Source organism: Paroedura picta, chromosome 11 (assembly GCF_049243985.1).
Source record: "Paroedura picta isolate Pp20150507F chromosome 11, Ppicta_v3.0, whole genome shotgun sequence".
NCBI classification, from domain to species: domain Eukaryota; kingdom Metazoa; phylum Chordata; class Lepidosauria; order Squamata; family Gekkonidae; genus Paroedura; species Paroedura picta.
In genome coordinates, this window is record NC_135379.1 from 27900276 (window position 1) to 27913563 (window position 13288).

Consider the following 13288-nt stretch of genomic DNA (forward strand, 5'->3'; position numbering starts at 1 on the left):
AAAATGAAAAATATACTGGAGGATTGTCTAGAGATACAAACATAAATCCATTTTGCGGGATTTCAGGATGGGTCAGTCTTCCCTTCTTGGAATGGAGTTGTTGAGGCTCAGCTTTCCCTGATGTTCCAGAACTGGACAAAGATCAGACAAATGGACTCATGGCAGAGAGCCCCTCCTCTTCCCTGGGACCAATGATCACTGAGGGATTGCTTTCAATTTCCTGCTACAAACCAATTCAACAATAATATTCCTATTTATGGATCAGAGACTTGTTTTCTGATCTGGTGATTGGCAAATTGTCTCTTTAGCCCAAGATTTTCTGTTGACTTGCAGGAGGGCATTGTTTGGCTGGAAGAAGTGATATCATGGTCCATTCCGCACAACTTAAATGTAGCCGAAGTCTTACCTTTTGTAAATACTATTAATTTAACGTTCCTCATGACGTCGTAAACAAACCACAAAACTCCTGCCAAACTCCAGCAACAATCAGAATTTTATAGCGCTTTGGGGGAAATCCAGAAAAGTGGATTCCCCCTGAAAAAACCACTACGCTTCTGAGCACAAACCACAACACGTCAGTAAAAGACACGTGCATTCTGAAAATAGTGGTAGAAAGAATGTCCCTCCCTAGCTCTCGTCCCCGGGCTTCCGGAGACGCGATCACCATTTCCCCCCCTTAAACCGGTGAAAGCAACGAATAACCGAGGCTTCTTTGGCTGAAGTCACTCCACAGAAATGCTTAACAGTAAAACAAAGCTCCCTTCTGCAATTGTCTTTAAAGTTTCCGAGCACAATAAAGCCCCCTGTTCAACACTGCCCGTAATTTTGGCCAGAAATTGCACCCATCGGGGGGGGGGATGTTCACTTGAAGTGCATGTAATCGATTAAGAGCCAGCTCCTACACCAGCGAAAATGGTCTTTCTGAGACATTGAATGAACAAATATGCGTTGCTACTGGTGTTTTCGGGTTTTTAAAAAACAGTTTTTAAAGGGAAAGGGACTTTTCGGGAGCACAAACACAACAGTTCATTGGCTGTTCTGTTTGATTGACAGCCAGGGGTGGGAAGAAGCGCGGAAAAATATCGCCTCCTTTGTTGCGATTCCGGCAACACCGGAAACCTGTGGGGAATGTATAGACCGCTACTGGGACTTCAGTATTCTACTAGAATTGAAGGTGTGCCGTGTGATGAAATTCCACTATTAAATATAGCGTTTCTGCATACTGCAAACATTTAGCAACATTGGTCATTGTGCAGAATGGCCCCATGTTTTGGTTTTTAATATGGCAACAGCTTTTATTAAACACAACAAAAGATTGGCAAATCTTGTGAAGGGAACCCAATTGCTACCTCATCTCCTACAGAGTTGCTATGGGGACCCGCCCTCTTTCCCAGAAGGAAATGTGGATCCCCTTGCCTCCTGGAGTCCTAGCTCTAATTGGGGGCGACCTTGGTGGGGGAGCTAAAGGGCGCCAACCCCAGTTAGCTACCCCCAGATCACCTGGCAAAAACAGGTGCCCCTGCCTTCCCATCCAGGTCGGCTCCACCCATCCCAGTGGGCCACACAGGAGGGCCCATCAGCCGAGGGGGTCCAATACACAGAATGGGTACCCTGCCAACAGGCTCTCTTTCATGAAACCTGGACCACAGGAGCCAGCTTGGTTGTAGTGGTTAGGAAGCCGGGTTTGATTCCGTGCTCCCCCACATGCAAAAAGCTAGATGATCTTGGGCTCACCATGGCACTGATAAAGCTGTTCTGACCAAGTGGTAGCATTGGGCGCCAAAGCACAGTTGGGCGCTTCAGCGTCCAAAGCGACTGGTCTCTCCTGGTGTCTGTCCCACCAGAAGGCTAAGAGGCAAGAGTCCAAGTGAACACATGTGGAGCCTTAAATAGGTGCCATAGAGCCCCGCCCTATGCCTTCCATGAGAGCGTACTGCAGCACATGCTCACACTGCAGGGACCAGCCGACCACCGCCGCATGAACATGCCACCTCCGCTATTATACAGAAGGTGACAGTTTAGCAGATGCTTCACTAGACTTTCTTAAGTCATCTGTTACACTAAAAGTGACACTCCGTGCTCCCCCTCCCCAGTTCAGCTGAGGATCACGTTACCTATTTCAGCAAATAAACATATTATTTGAGCACCAGATTGTCCTTCGTTCATAACAACACATATATCTCACCTGGCCTACATATACAGATTCTGAGGATTTCTTATTTGATTTGCATTTAATTTATTGCAGTGGTCTGTGTCATCTTGTCATGTCAACCGATTTCTCTTCCACACGTGGTTTTGTTAGAGTGCTTAATAGACAGCACCTTCATCAACAGAGCCTGTTCTATTCTCTCTAGTTAATTTTATTAAAATCAGACCTTATGCCCCTTAATTTGTACATAGCTCGTTTAGATTTAGTACTTTGCAGTTATTTTTCTTGAAAGGTGGTAATAATAGTAACAAAATAATATTTTAAGACTTTTCCTTAAAAAAATTCTTTTTTAGGCTATGTCATATCTTTCACCAGAAGACCTTATGAAAAGAGAAACTGAAGAAACTTTGGAACAATTGAAAGACGCTCTTAATACTTTGAGGAGTTTTAGGGATTCCTTCTTCCATTACAGAAAAAGAATATCAACTTACTTCAGTAACAGCCAAGAGTTTAAATCATGGGATTTTCAGCCACAGATGGTGTTTGCCAGATTTGATATGTTTCTAAACCGCTTAGAGAAAATAGAGGTATTATTTACAAATTTCTGTTATATGCCATTGTTACAACCAAAGAGAGCTACCTGAAAAACATGGCAGTTTCTTTGAAAGCATACATTTCTATAATTTTCCATGTGGTATCAGTTAAGTTAAATTTATTTAACTTATGGTATTATCTTACCCATCTGAGTCCATTGAAATATGGTTAGGATGGCCTTTTTACTTTATGCTGGGGTTACTCCACTCTAAACAAAACAATCTTCCAGTTGTATTTTCACATTAGCTTAACATCAGGAAGTAAGCATACTACAGGAAGTAAGCACGCTACATTCCATGATATGAAGTTCTTCCTCCAGGTTTCTTTTTTTGTTCAGTTATTTTACATTAGAGTCGACTTTCCCCGTCTTCACGCGGAATTTTTCCTTCCAAACATACTTAAACTTCTCCAAGACCTGGAAAATTGCAGATCTACGATGAAGGCCTTATAACAATGAATGCTCAGAATGTCATTACAAAATCAGGATTGTTATGGATCACCATGACAGTTAAAGTATGAAATAGGGAGGTTTATGGAGTAGACTAGGGACAAAGCCCGTTGCATTCAGGAATACAATGGGCGCTAGATTAGGGGTAATGGTGGAAGAACTCTGCAGATGGCCTCTCCCTCTCCCCAGGACCTGGAAAAGCCGCAGGGGCAGCTCTCATGCAGCAGGGATCTGCAGCCTCTGAGCCTCAGGGAAGGGGAAGGAGGAGAGGGTGGTCAGGGGTGGAGGACAGAAGGTGATTTGCTGGGCACTGGACAGACAGGCAAGCCGGTTGGAGGAGGAAGCACTCAGGGGTGGGACAGCCACCATAAGTGGGTGTTAAGCACTGAGTGGCACTTAAGCATGAGACCAGCTCCTCATCCTAAACCTTACCAGAAATATTAAGTGGAACAGATATGTAGTGAGAGCCAGCTTGGTGTAGTAGTTAAGAGCGGGAACCTCCGATCTAGAGAACTTGGTTTGATTCCCTTCCTGCTCTTCTACATGATACCAGTCCAGTGAGCCTGGGCCAGTCACAGTTCCCTCAGAGCTCTCTCGGTATCTGTTGTGGGGAAAAGAAGGGTAGATGACTCTAAGTTGCTTTGAGAATCCTTTGGTTAGTAAAAAATTGAGTACAAAAAAACAGCCCTTGTTACTTACCTATTGCAAAAAAAATGCAATGAAAGAAAGAATGTTTTGTCTTGAATGTACCGCAGGAACAAAGAAAACACCTCTATGGCACCAAATATGCTGCCTCTTAAGAATGCCTTTTTTTACAGCACCTTTATAAACAGTTCCAGGCCCAGAGGGAGGGACATTTGCCTTCCAAAAGACTTTTTGCTCTAAGCTTCTGTTTCTAACTGAATCCATTTCAAGGACTAGGGATTTCCATTATTTATCATTTTCATAGGAAATAAAGTGTGTATATAGAAAGCTTCCAATTGTTCATTAATCTTGCTTGGTACAAAACAATGAGGCAAGCAGGCTAGAAGAGTAAATTATCTAATAGGTGCAAGAATAGAAAGATATATTTAAATCTGTTTTTCCATTGTGTGCTATTATGTATTGTTTAGGATATTTTTGTTATCATGCTCGAATTTGAAAAGTTGGAGAAGCTGGAATTTGGTGGAAGCAAAGGGATAATTCTGAATGACCAAATATACAGGCTGAATGAAGAATTTATGGAGTCATGTAAAAAAATTTCAGAGAGAACATACGACCCCTTAGACTACAACAATGTGGTAATATTGCTATCCATATCTCTAATTTTGATCCTTCATAAAACTTTCTAGGAGCTATAGTAACAGAATCTAGGAAGTGCAATGTAGAAAAGCTGTTAACAGATTATCTGTTTATCTTTCTTAGTATAGGTAAAGCCTAATCCAGGTGTAGGAAAATGAAAAGGACTAGGATATGTGCTAGGATTCTAATCCAGGATCAATCTTAGAGTACGTAAAAGAATAGTTTGGGTGTGGCAACAAACTGCAAACTGGGAAGTATTTTTTACTTGTGCAAAAAATGCAAGGCCCTGTTATTCTGAAGACTTCCAAACTATGGTTTATCATAGTCTGAAAATAGTGAATATGTCAGAAACAGCACTAGTGAACTAGAACGGTATATAGGAAGGTGGTAACTGTTTCACTACTGTGTTAAATTATTTGCCAGAAATGTTTTATGTGTTATTAATAATTGCATAATGTGTCCCTCCAGCTTCATTAAGTGTGGGTGAAATTGTATGAAAACCAAATATGAGTATTTCAATAGAAGGCCTAGCAATAAAGTTAAGAACATTTTATTAATTTACTGTGCTATCCAATAATATTAGTGATTAGAAATGATTTCTTTTGTTCACTGAAAGTAATGTTGCATTATGACCGTTTATGCACTGGAGGTTTCATGCTGGGCTGCAGACTGGAGTTTTAGTTGTGGCAGGTTGCCCCACCTCTTCCTGCACCCACATGGAGGAGCATTTGGCCTGGTACACCTTATCTGCCCCCAATTTGTGCTCCTGCATGGGAACTGGGGCAATGAAGTTTGCATAAACGGGATATGTTTTGCTTGGGGGAAAACTTGTAACCAGAAAACACAAGCCCTTTTTACGCATTGGAAAAAGCATGTGATACAGTTTTCCCATACTACTTTTAAGTGTGAGAGCACATGTTTGAATACTTGGCTTGTCCTATGTATAAAAGTTCTGCTGTGGTGCTTTGTCCAGTGCAAGAAACCTTCTAGTGCTGAGATACATCTATGGCTCTGGAAGAAGGTTCCACTATCGAACAAGACCTTTGAATCATACCCATTGTATCTATGAATGATGAAATAATTGTCAATTTAGCCCTGCTTTTAGTGGGTCAGGTGCAATTTAAACTTGGGTAATTCAGAAACTATTTATTCCAGAGTAGCTCTAAGAAGTAGCTCTCCATGGGGTCGCGATGGGTCGGACACGACTTCGCACCTAGCAAGTACAACAAGCTGTAAGAAAATTGGTAGGGCGGCTCTGATATACAAGGGCTGTAAATTTCAGCTTTAGGCTTTGGGCTACAATTCGACCTACAGTCAGCCTGTTTAAATCTCATGGAAGTAAATTAATTTAAAGGGCTTTACTGTGCTCAGGATTGCTGCTTTAATTACTTTAAAATGGCAGTAAAATGTTAATATTTAGACATACTTATTTCATTGTTTTAAATGAGCATTGTCACACAGAAAATTCCTGTTATGAGGAAAACGTATTTGGTAAGTGCTGATTCCTTTAAAAGGCATTGTTTAACCCAGTGGTCCCCACTGCCGGGCCGCAAAGGCCAGGGCGCCGGGCCGCGGTTCCCTCTCCCCCCCCCCCCCGCAGTAAAAACCTTCCCGGGCCGCAAGCTTGCGGCCCGGGAAGCTTCTTACTGCGGGAGGGGGGGGAGAGGGAATCAGGGCCACGTTGCGCATGCGTAGCCTGCACGTGCACATGCGTGCTGCGTGGCCAAAATCGCACATGCGCGAAAGTGCCACGCATGCGCGATTTCGGCCGCGCAGCACGCATGTGCGCATGCACGGGCGGGGCTGTTGCCCTGCCGGTCCCCAGCCGAAAAAAGGTTGGGGACCACTGGTTTAACTGCACTGGGCTTATCTTAACGGCATCTTTGTGTTTGACTCATTGCTGCTCTGTTGATTGAAAATGCACCATATTTGATTAGCAATATTGTTTTATCAATACATCTTGCAGTGACAGCTAGATAAATAAGGCTTGATAAATCTTTTTAGAAAACTAAGGGGATATTATATAAGAAAGTGAGATGAAGACTAGTGTTGGTTGGCAGTGATTCAAGGTATTTCTTCTTCAAATGTCATTCATTTTCTTAAGCATAATTCATGCACGGTTAAGTACAGCCCTTATGCATGGGAGTTGGGTGGTTGATATATCAGCATCTCACAACATTTGGGAAGTCCTGACTTTTTATGTTTTATTTGAGGGAGCTGATGACCTTGACAAGTTGTCCAATTAATAGGTAATTTTTCTGCCTTTAGCATTAGTCTTCAGTTTTTCTTCAGCTGCCACCCTATAAACACTTGCCTGGTACTAAACTCCTTTCAGTTGAGGCTCATTTCCAAGTACCCATGCATATTTATATTCCATAGGAATTTGATGAAGATTATGACCATTTTAAACACAAAATTCTGGAATTTGAAAGACGTCTTGGATCAATTTTTTGTGTGGGATTTCTTGAGTGTTCAGGCTTAGAATCAGCATTTAAGGTTGGTTATATTAACTTATGAACATTTGATTGTCCTCATTTATAAAGTAAAGTGGTTCTTACTTGAAACCAGAATGGATATTTTGTTATATTCACAATCAGTACTCAAGTCATAGTGAAAGAAGCACATTTAAGGAACAATGTTGAAATTAATTTTGAGCAGATTTTGCTCTCACATGCTAAAGTGCTATCACCTCTGAGTCCGAATCCTATTTTAGCAATTTTTCACATTGGATCTATTTTTCTGAGTGTAACCTTGAGACAGTTTGCCATAAAGGAAATCAACATTAGGAGTGTGCAAAGAAAACCCCAACCTTTTTTCATCTTTGGGTATACTGGACCTGAAAAATATCAGTATTCTCAAATTCTAAATCCCAGTATAATATTTAAAAATATACTTTTAAGGCTTCCAATTTTTTATGGTCCACTATCTCCTGTGGGGAATGGCTGGAGAAGTTGTTTTGGTGTATTTTTCATGCATTTCATGTGCAACCCAGCATGCCCCGCTCCCATGCATTCACGGGAAACGGCGGGGCATTGTGCCCCACCACAACAGCACAGCACCAGTGCGTGGAATCTGGCGCCGTGCATAAAATGCCATGACGCTGTGCATCTTCCATAATTTGGCTCTCATGAACTGACAGCCACTTTGTACTCTCCACAACATGTCCTTTTCTGAAAGTAACCTTTCCTAGTATTTATTTTGTATGTGAGAATTTTTTTTAAGTGTTCATTCTGCTTAGCTGATTTAACTAGTACCATGCAAAGTTTAGTGTTTGAAAACATTTTAATGCTATATCTGAATTTAGTACTTGCTTCAGAGTGGACAGAATTATGGAGCGCAGTTATTTACTTATAATTTAATTTATATACCGCCATTCCCAGAAATTCTGGCTCATGGCGATTTACAGCATATACAATAAAATAATAAAATCAAAATTCATAAAAACAGCAACCCAATGAAACATCTTAATATTATACAATCTCAAGATGGCGGTAATAATTAATATATCCAGACCTCTAATGCTATGGAATTAGATGTTGGAGCAGTTGAGGATGGGACACGCTTTGGGGTAGTTCCTGCCGGACTAGTACCTGAGCATGGCAACTGGGGGGGGGGGATCTAATTTCCCAAGTACTTGTTGTGCTTGGCCTCAGCCAAACGCCAGGCGGAAGAGAACTGAGAGAATTCCGACAGGGCCTGCAGCTCTTCTGGGAGCTCATTCCACCAGGTAGGGGCCAGGACCAAAAAGGCCCAGGCCCTGGTTGAGGCCAAGCATGCATCCCGGGGGTCTGGTACCATCAGCAAATTCATACCCACAGAGCAAATCATCCTGTGGGGGGGCATAAGGAGGTAAGCGGTCCTGTAGATAAGTAGGACCCAAGCCGCGTATAGCCTTAAAGATCAAAAGCAAAATCTTGAACTTGATCCAGAAACAGACTGGCAACCAATGCAATTGCCTCAGTAATGGCTGGACATGGGTCCTCCAAGATGACTTTGTGTTGACCGATGCAGCTGCATTCTGTACCAGCTGTAATCTCCAGGTCAAGGACAAGGGTAGGCCTGCATACAGCAAGTTACAGAAGTCTAACCTGGAAGTGATCGTTGCATGGATCACTGTGGCAAGTTGTTCCAAGGACAGGTAGGGTGCTAGTAGCCGTACCTGGCACAAATGGAAAAATGCTGTCTGGGCTACCTTTGTGATCTGAGCTTCCATGGTTAGTGACATGTTAATGCAGCATACAAAAAAATCTGTTTCAAAAAAATGTTTTCTGGTTCTCTTGCAATTAACATATGTTACATAGGAGAATTATTCATGTGCTTTTTATTTCTACATTCTCAGCAGAAGTACCATATGAATGTGCCCCTTCCAACGCAATTTCAGCACTGTAGTTTATATTTCCTTAGTGGCAGTTACTTGCAGTAATTAATATTCACATTGTGTAACTGCATAGTTATTTATCTGTTTTAAACTGTTTATTAGTGCTGACATAGCACTGGATCTTTGTATTCTGTTCCTTTAGAGCAGTGGTCCGCAACCTTTTTTAGGCTGCGGATCAGTGGGGGGGGGCAATCCAGCTGCTGTGCATGCGCGGCAGCCCATGTGCAAACGCGCATGCGCGGCAGGTCCGTGCATGTGCGGCCGCAAATTGGCATAAGTGAAACTGCCGTGCGTGAAATGCGCATGCACAGACCTGCCGCGCATTCACGTTTGCGCTGTGGCCGCGCTTCCCTCTCCCCCCCTCCCGCAAAAAGAAGCTTACCAGGCTGCAAGCTAATCGGCTGCTTTGGCGGCCGATTTGCTTGCGGCCTGGGAAGTTTCTCACTGAGGGGGGGGCGGGGAGGAGAGGGAGCCGCAGCCCGGTGCCGGGGCCCGGCCCGATGGTTGGGGACCACTGCTTTAGAGTATACATCAAGGCACCTAAATTATCTAGGAGAAAAGCCTTATTATATCAACTGTATAAATCAAAGGACTTTTCAAATATTTGCATAACTTAAATAATATGAGTTCTCCACCATTGCCTGTGGAAAGCATACTCAGTTTTTATAACCTGTGTCCCTGGTTTGGTAGGTTAAAACAAAGAGTGCAGACTGCTTTTGCTTCCCTTGATGTTTACGTGTAGCATGTGTGTTTGTTTGTGTATAAACAAAAAACCAAATCTGTCTTCAAGATGAGAGAAAGAAAACTATATTAATGTATTGAAATCAGGAGATTTTTACCTCTGTCTTTTATCTGTATAGCTTTTAGCCATTTTTGGATATTTTCTGGAGAAGCCTGTTATTGCAGCTATTTTTAGTCCAAATTACAAAATTTTACTACAGATGTTTGATGAAGAGCTGCAGAACTGCAAATACTTGTATGACGAGCACATTAAGCAGGTAAGTAGTGTCATAAGAACAAAATGTACCTTGTGCAGTTTGCTCATGATTTCTTTATCCATAACAGTTCATTTTTTAAAAAAACAACTATAGGTAGAAGAGGGGAATGGAATAGTACATAAAAACATGCCATTTACTTCTGGAAACCTTAAATGGTCCCAAGAAATTAAAGGTCGTATACAGTCATTTTGGTCAAATTTCTCATGCCTGTCTCACCCGTAAGTATTAACTCACTAGATTTGGAAATTAAGCACACACACACATTATTATTGTTCTTGTTGTTGTTATTAATATTATTATTTTTAACTTGTACATAAAAAGCAATACAACTGCAACATTATTGTTCGGTTTCTTGCTTTAGAGATAGTAATTATTTTACAGTTTCTCCCCTCCCATATAAAGCTGTTTTCTGGAATGCATATGGTAACTATAGAAATTGATGTTATTTTTTTTAAAATTAAGACACCTGCAAAGGCCTGTAGTTTTTCTGGACCCTAATGATGTTTGTAAAAACAAGTACATTTTAAGAAATTCTATGAAAAAATAAATGAAAACAAAAAGCTTGTATTATAGAATTTGCACTAAAATCCCCTTATTCTTGTTCATGTGCTACAAAAGCCGCTTAGTTATGAGGCTATGGATTCCCCATAAATAACAGTTTTCTTGTTACTTAGTGAACCATAGCAAATGCTTGCTCCCTAGTCTTGTTATGAATCACCAGGATAGGAATTTCAGCTTTTCTATTGAGTTATGGAAAACACAATAAATTTCTGCAACAGCTAGGTACTTGATTATAGGGTTAAAGGTAAAGGTAAAGGTATCCCCTGTGCAAGCACCGAGTCATGTCTGACCCTTGGGGTGACGCCCTCCAGCGTTTTCATGGCAGGCTCAATACGGGGTGGTTTGCCAGTGCCTTCCCCAGTCATTACCGTTTACCCCCCAGCAAGCTGGGTACTCATTTTACCGACCTCGGAAGGATGGAAGGCTGAGTCAACCTTGAGCCGGCTGCTGGGATTGAATTCCCAGCCTCATGGGCAGAGCTTTCAGACGGCTGTCTTACCACTCTGCGCCACAAGAGGCTCTTTGATTATAGGGTTAGGCCAAATTAAATTATCAAGAGAGCCACTGTCATTGGTATATCTAATTCTCAATGTTGCCCCATCTGTAGATCCTTAAAGCAGAGTGGAGCTATGAACAGATAAGACAGAATTTTCTACAAACCTGAGAAATTTTAGATTTTTAATGTTTAACATGGTTTTACTGCAATTAACTGTATCACAATATAAATGTTGTCTGTCGTCTTGAGTCTACCTTCAGCAGAAAGGGGTAGTTATAAATTTAAATAAATAAATATAAATCAATCAATAAAAGTTCCAGCTTTGCATATAACTCTGCAATTCAAAGCAAAACATTGGTGTTTTAATCTTGGCCATGAAAGAAACAGTGTCTGTAGTTTAAAGAGATGAATGCCCTCAGTAATGGCTGCTGAGCAAACAGCTGAACTGGCAGATTTTCTGTCAATAAAAGGCAAGGGGATGCAGCGGGGCCCTTTCAAACTCTGTTTTTGGATTATGAGGGAGGTCTCAACAGGGACAGGTCTAGCAGCAACTCTCAAGTGTTACCTCCTGACTTGCATGACGCACCCAGACACAACAGTCACCTAGGATAGCCAGAGTGATGTAGTTATTACAGTTTTAGATTATAATCTGAGAGATCCAGGTTTGAATCCCTTCTCTGTCTGGAAAGTTTACTGGAAGACTTTAAGCCAGCTGGACATATTGGCCATATCTACATCACAGGGCTGTTATGAAGATAAAGCTGAGGCAAGGAGAATTATGAAGCTGCTTTGGGTCTCCATTGTAGAGAATAAAGTTAAAAATAATAAGTAGATGTGAAGATAGGGGTCAGATAAAGTTGATTTTTTGGTGTGTGGAAAGGAGAGAAAGGAGCAAGGAAAGTTGATGATATAGAGGCTGTCAAGAGGAGGGGAAAAGGAAATGATATGGGAAAGTGAAGGGCAAATTGTAGTGTCTGATGCATATCTTGCAGATTCTCTTCCGTGCAACTGGGGGCAGTCTGGCTGGTACCACATAACTGGACATGGCCTGGTAACTAGCACTATTCAATTCAGACAGGAGTTTTCTTGGGCAGTGGTTGCCAGGGGAGGGAATGAGGGGAAGGGGGACAGATAAAAGCAAGTTGGTGGGTGGAAGGGAGGGAGGGAGCAAAACTAGCAGGACAAGGGGAAAGTCTTTCAGGGAGGGTTCAGGGATAGAAAAAAGGAAACAGTAGGGAAGGGCTAAATGACAAGACCCTCACAACTCCTAGCAGGTCTCCTGCTAGTAAAAATATATATTTTTCTTTACTGCTGTTTGAAGTTGCATGTTGAAACTGACAAAATGTTTATGGAAGATGTCCTCATTTCAACTGTATGAGAAACTAGATTTTACTTTTGTATTTTTTGTCAGTGATTTTTAAAATCTACCTATCACTCCTGTTGGAAGAAAGGTAATAACTGTGTTTGGGTTTCAGTTGGGAGAAAGCCATCCAGTACCTATCATCTGCTAGAACAAGCAGGAAGATTCTCACTTAATACATAACAAAAGGAGGTTGTGAGATCATCAGCCAGTGGACCAATCCCTCTCATTGCTTGATCTGTATGTCCAAAATTCTGAACACTAACTGCAGATGCTGTAGATTTTACAAGAATAGCAGCAGTTACAGTTTCAATCAGGAAGCTCCAAAAGGGTTTAGGACCTGCAAGGGAAAAGGTGACAAAGCTACAACAAGCAGGAATCAGGCAAAAGAAAGGTGAGACAGTGATTTGAGATGAAAAGTCAAATGAGGCAGTGGACAGAGACCACAATTCAAAACTGGAGGTGAAGGAGCCAAGTGAAGTAAAAGCATGGCCAGAAAAGGCTAGGAGGGTGCTCATATGGAAGTCATGTATTATCTTGCTAGGATAAAATGTCTTTGTTTTTAGACTTCTGGAAACTTCAGAAAGCGCTTTAATCTATCAGAAATATATAGAGATGCTGACCTTGCTTGATCAATATGAAGAGGAGATCTATTGTAAATGGAAATCCAAGGTGGATGGTGTTTGTCAGTTTAATTTAGATCAACCACTAATTAAACGCAATGATAAAGATGGGCTCCTTAGTGTGAATTTTGACCCAAAGGTATAGTATGACTTTTTTGGCTAAATAAATTAAGCTATGTAATGAGAAATGTTTAAGAAATTGATCTTTTCGTAATGATTTTACAACTTGGAGTTGGTTGAAATATTGAAAACTTCTAGGATAAGTTTCAAAATCACAGGAGGAAACAACCACCGATGAAAGGTCTACTTTGAAAACAAAACAAAATCTAGAGTCCGTTCTGGTTGTTTCGTTTATCATTAAAATAGAGGTTGTATAAATATATTGTTAACTGATTTTGAT

The 13288-nt window shown here is 41.4% G+C and overlaps 1 protein-coding gene across 1 annotated transcript in view; it reads left to right on the forward strand.

Moving 5' to 3' along the window:
- DNAH11 (dynein axonemal heavy chain 11) overlaps positions 1 to 13288 on the forward strand; it is a 191927-nt gene that overhangs the window by 25007 nt on the left and 153632 nt on the right. Inside the window, exons 7-12 of the mRNA XM_077303577.1 lie at positions 2503 to 2736; positions 4304 to 4471; positions 6852 to 6968; positions 9711 to 9848; positions 9942 to 10066; positions 12832 to 13027. Coding sequence (XP_077159692.1) covers positions 2503 to 2736; positions 4304 to 4471; positions 6852 to 6968; positions 9711 to 9848; positions 9942 to 10066; positions 12832 to 13027 — 978 coding nt within the window. The remainder of the gene's footprint in view (positions 1 to 2502; positions 2737 to 4303; positions 4472 to 6851; positions 6969 to 9710; positions 9849 to 9941; positions 10067 to 12831; positions 13028 to 13288) is intronic.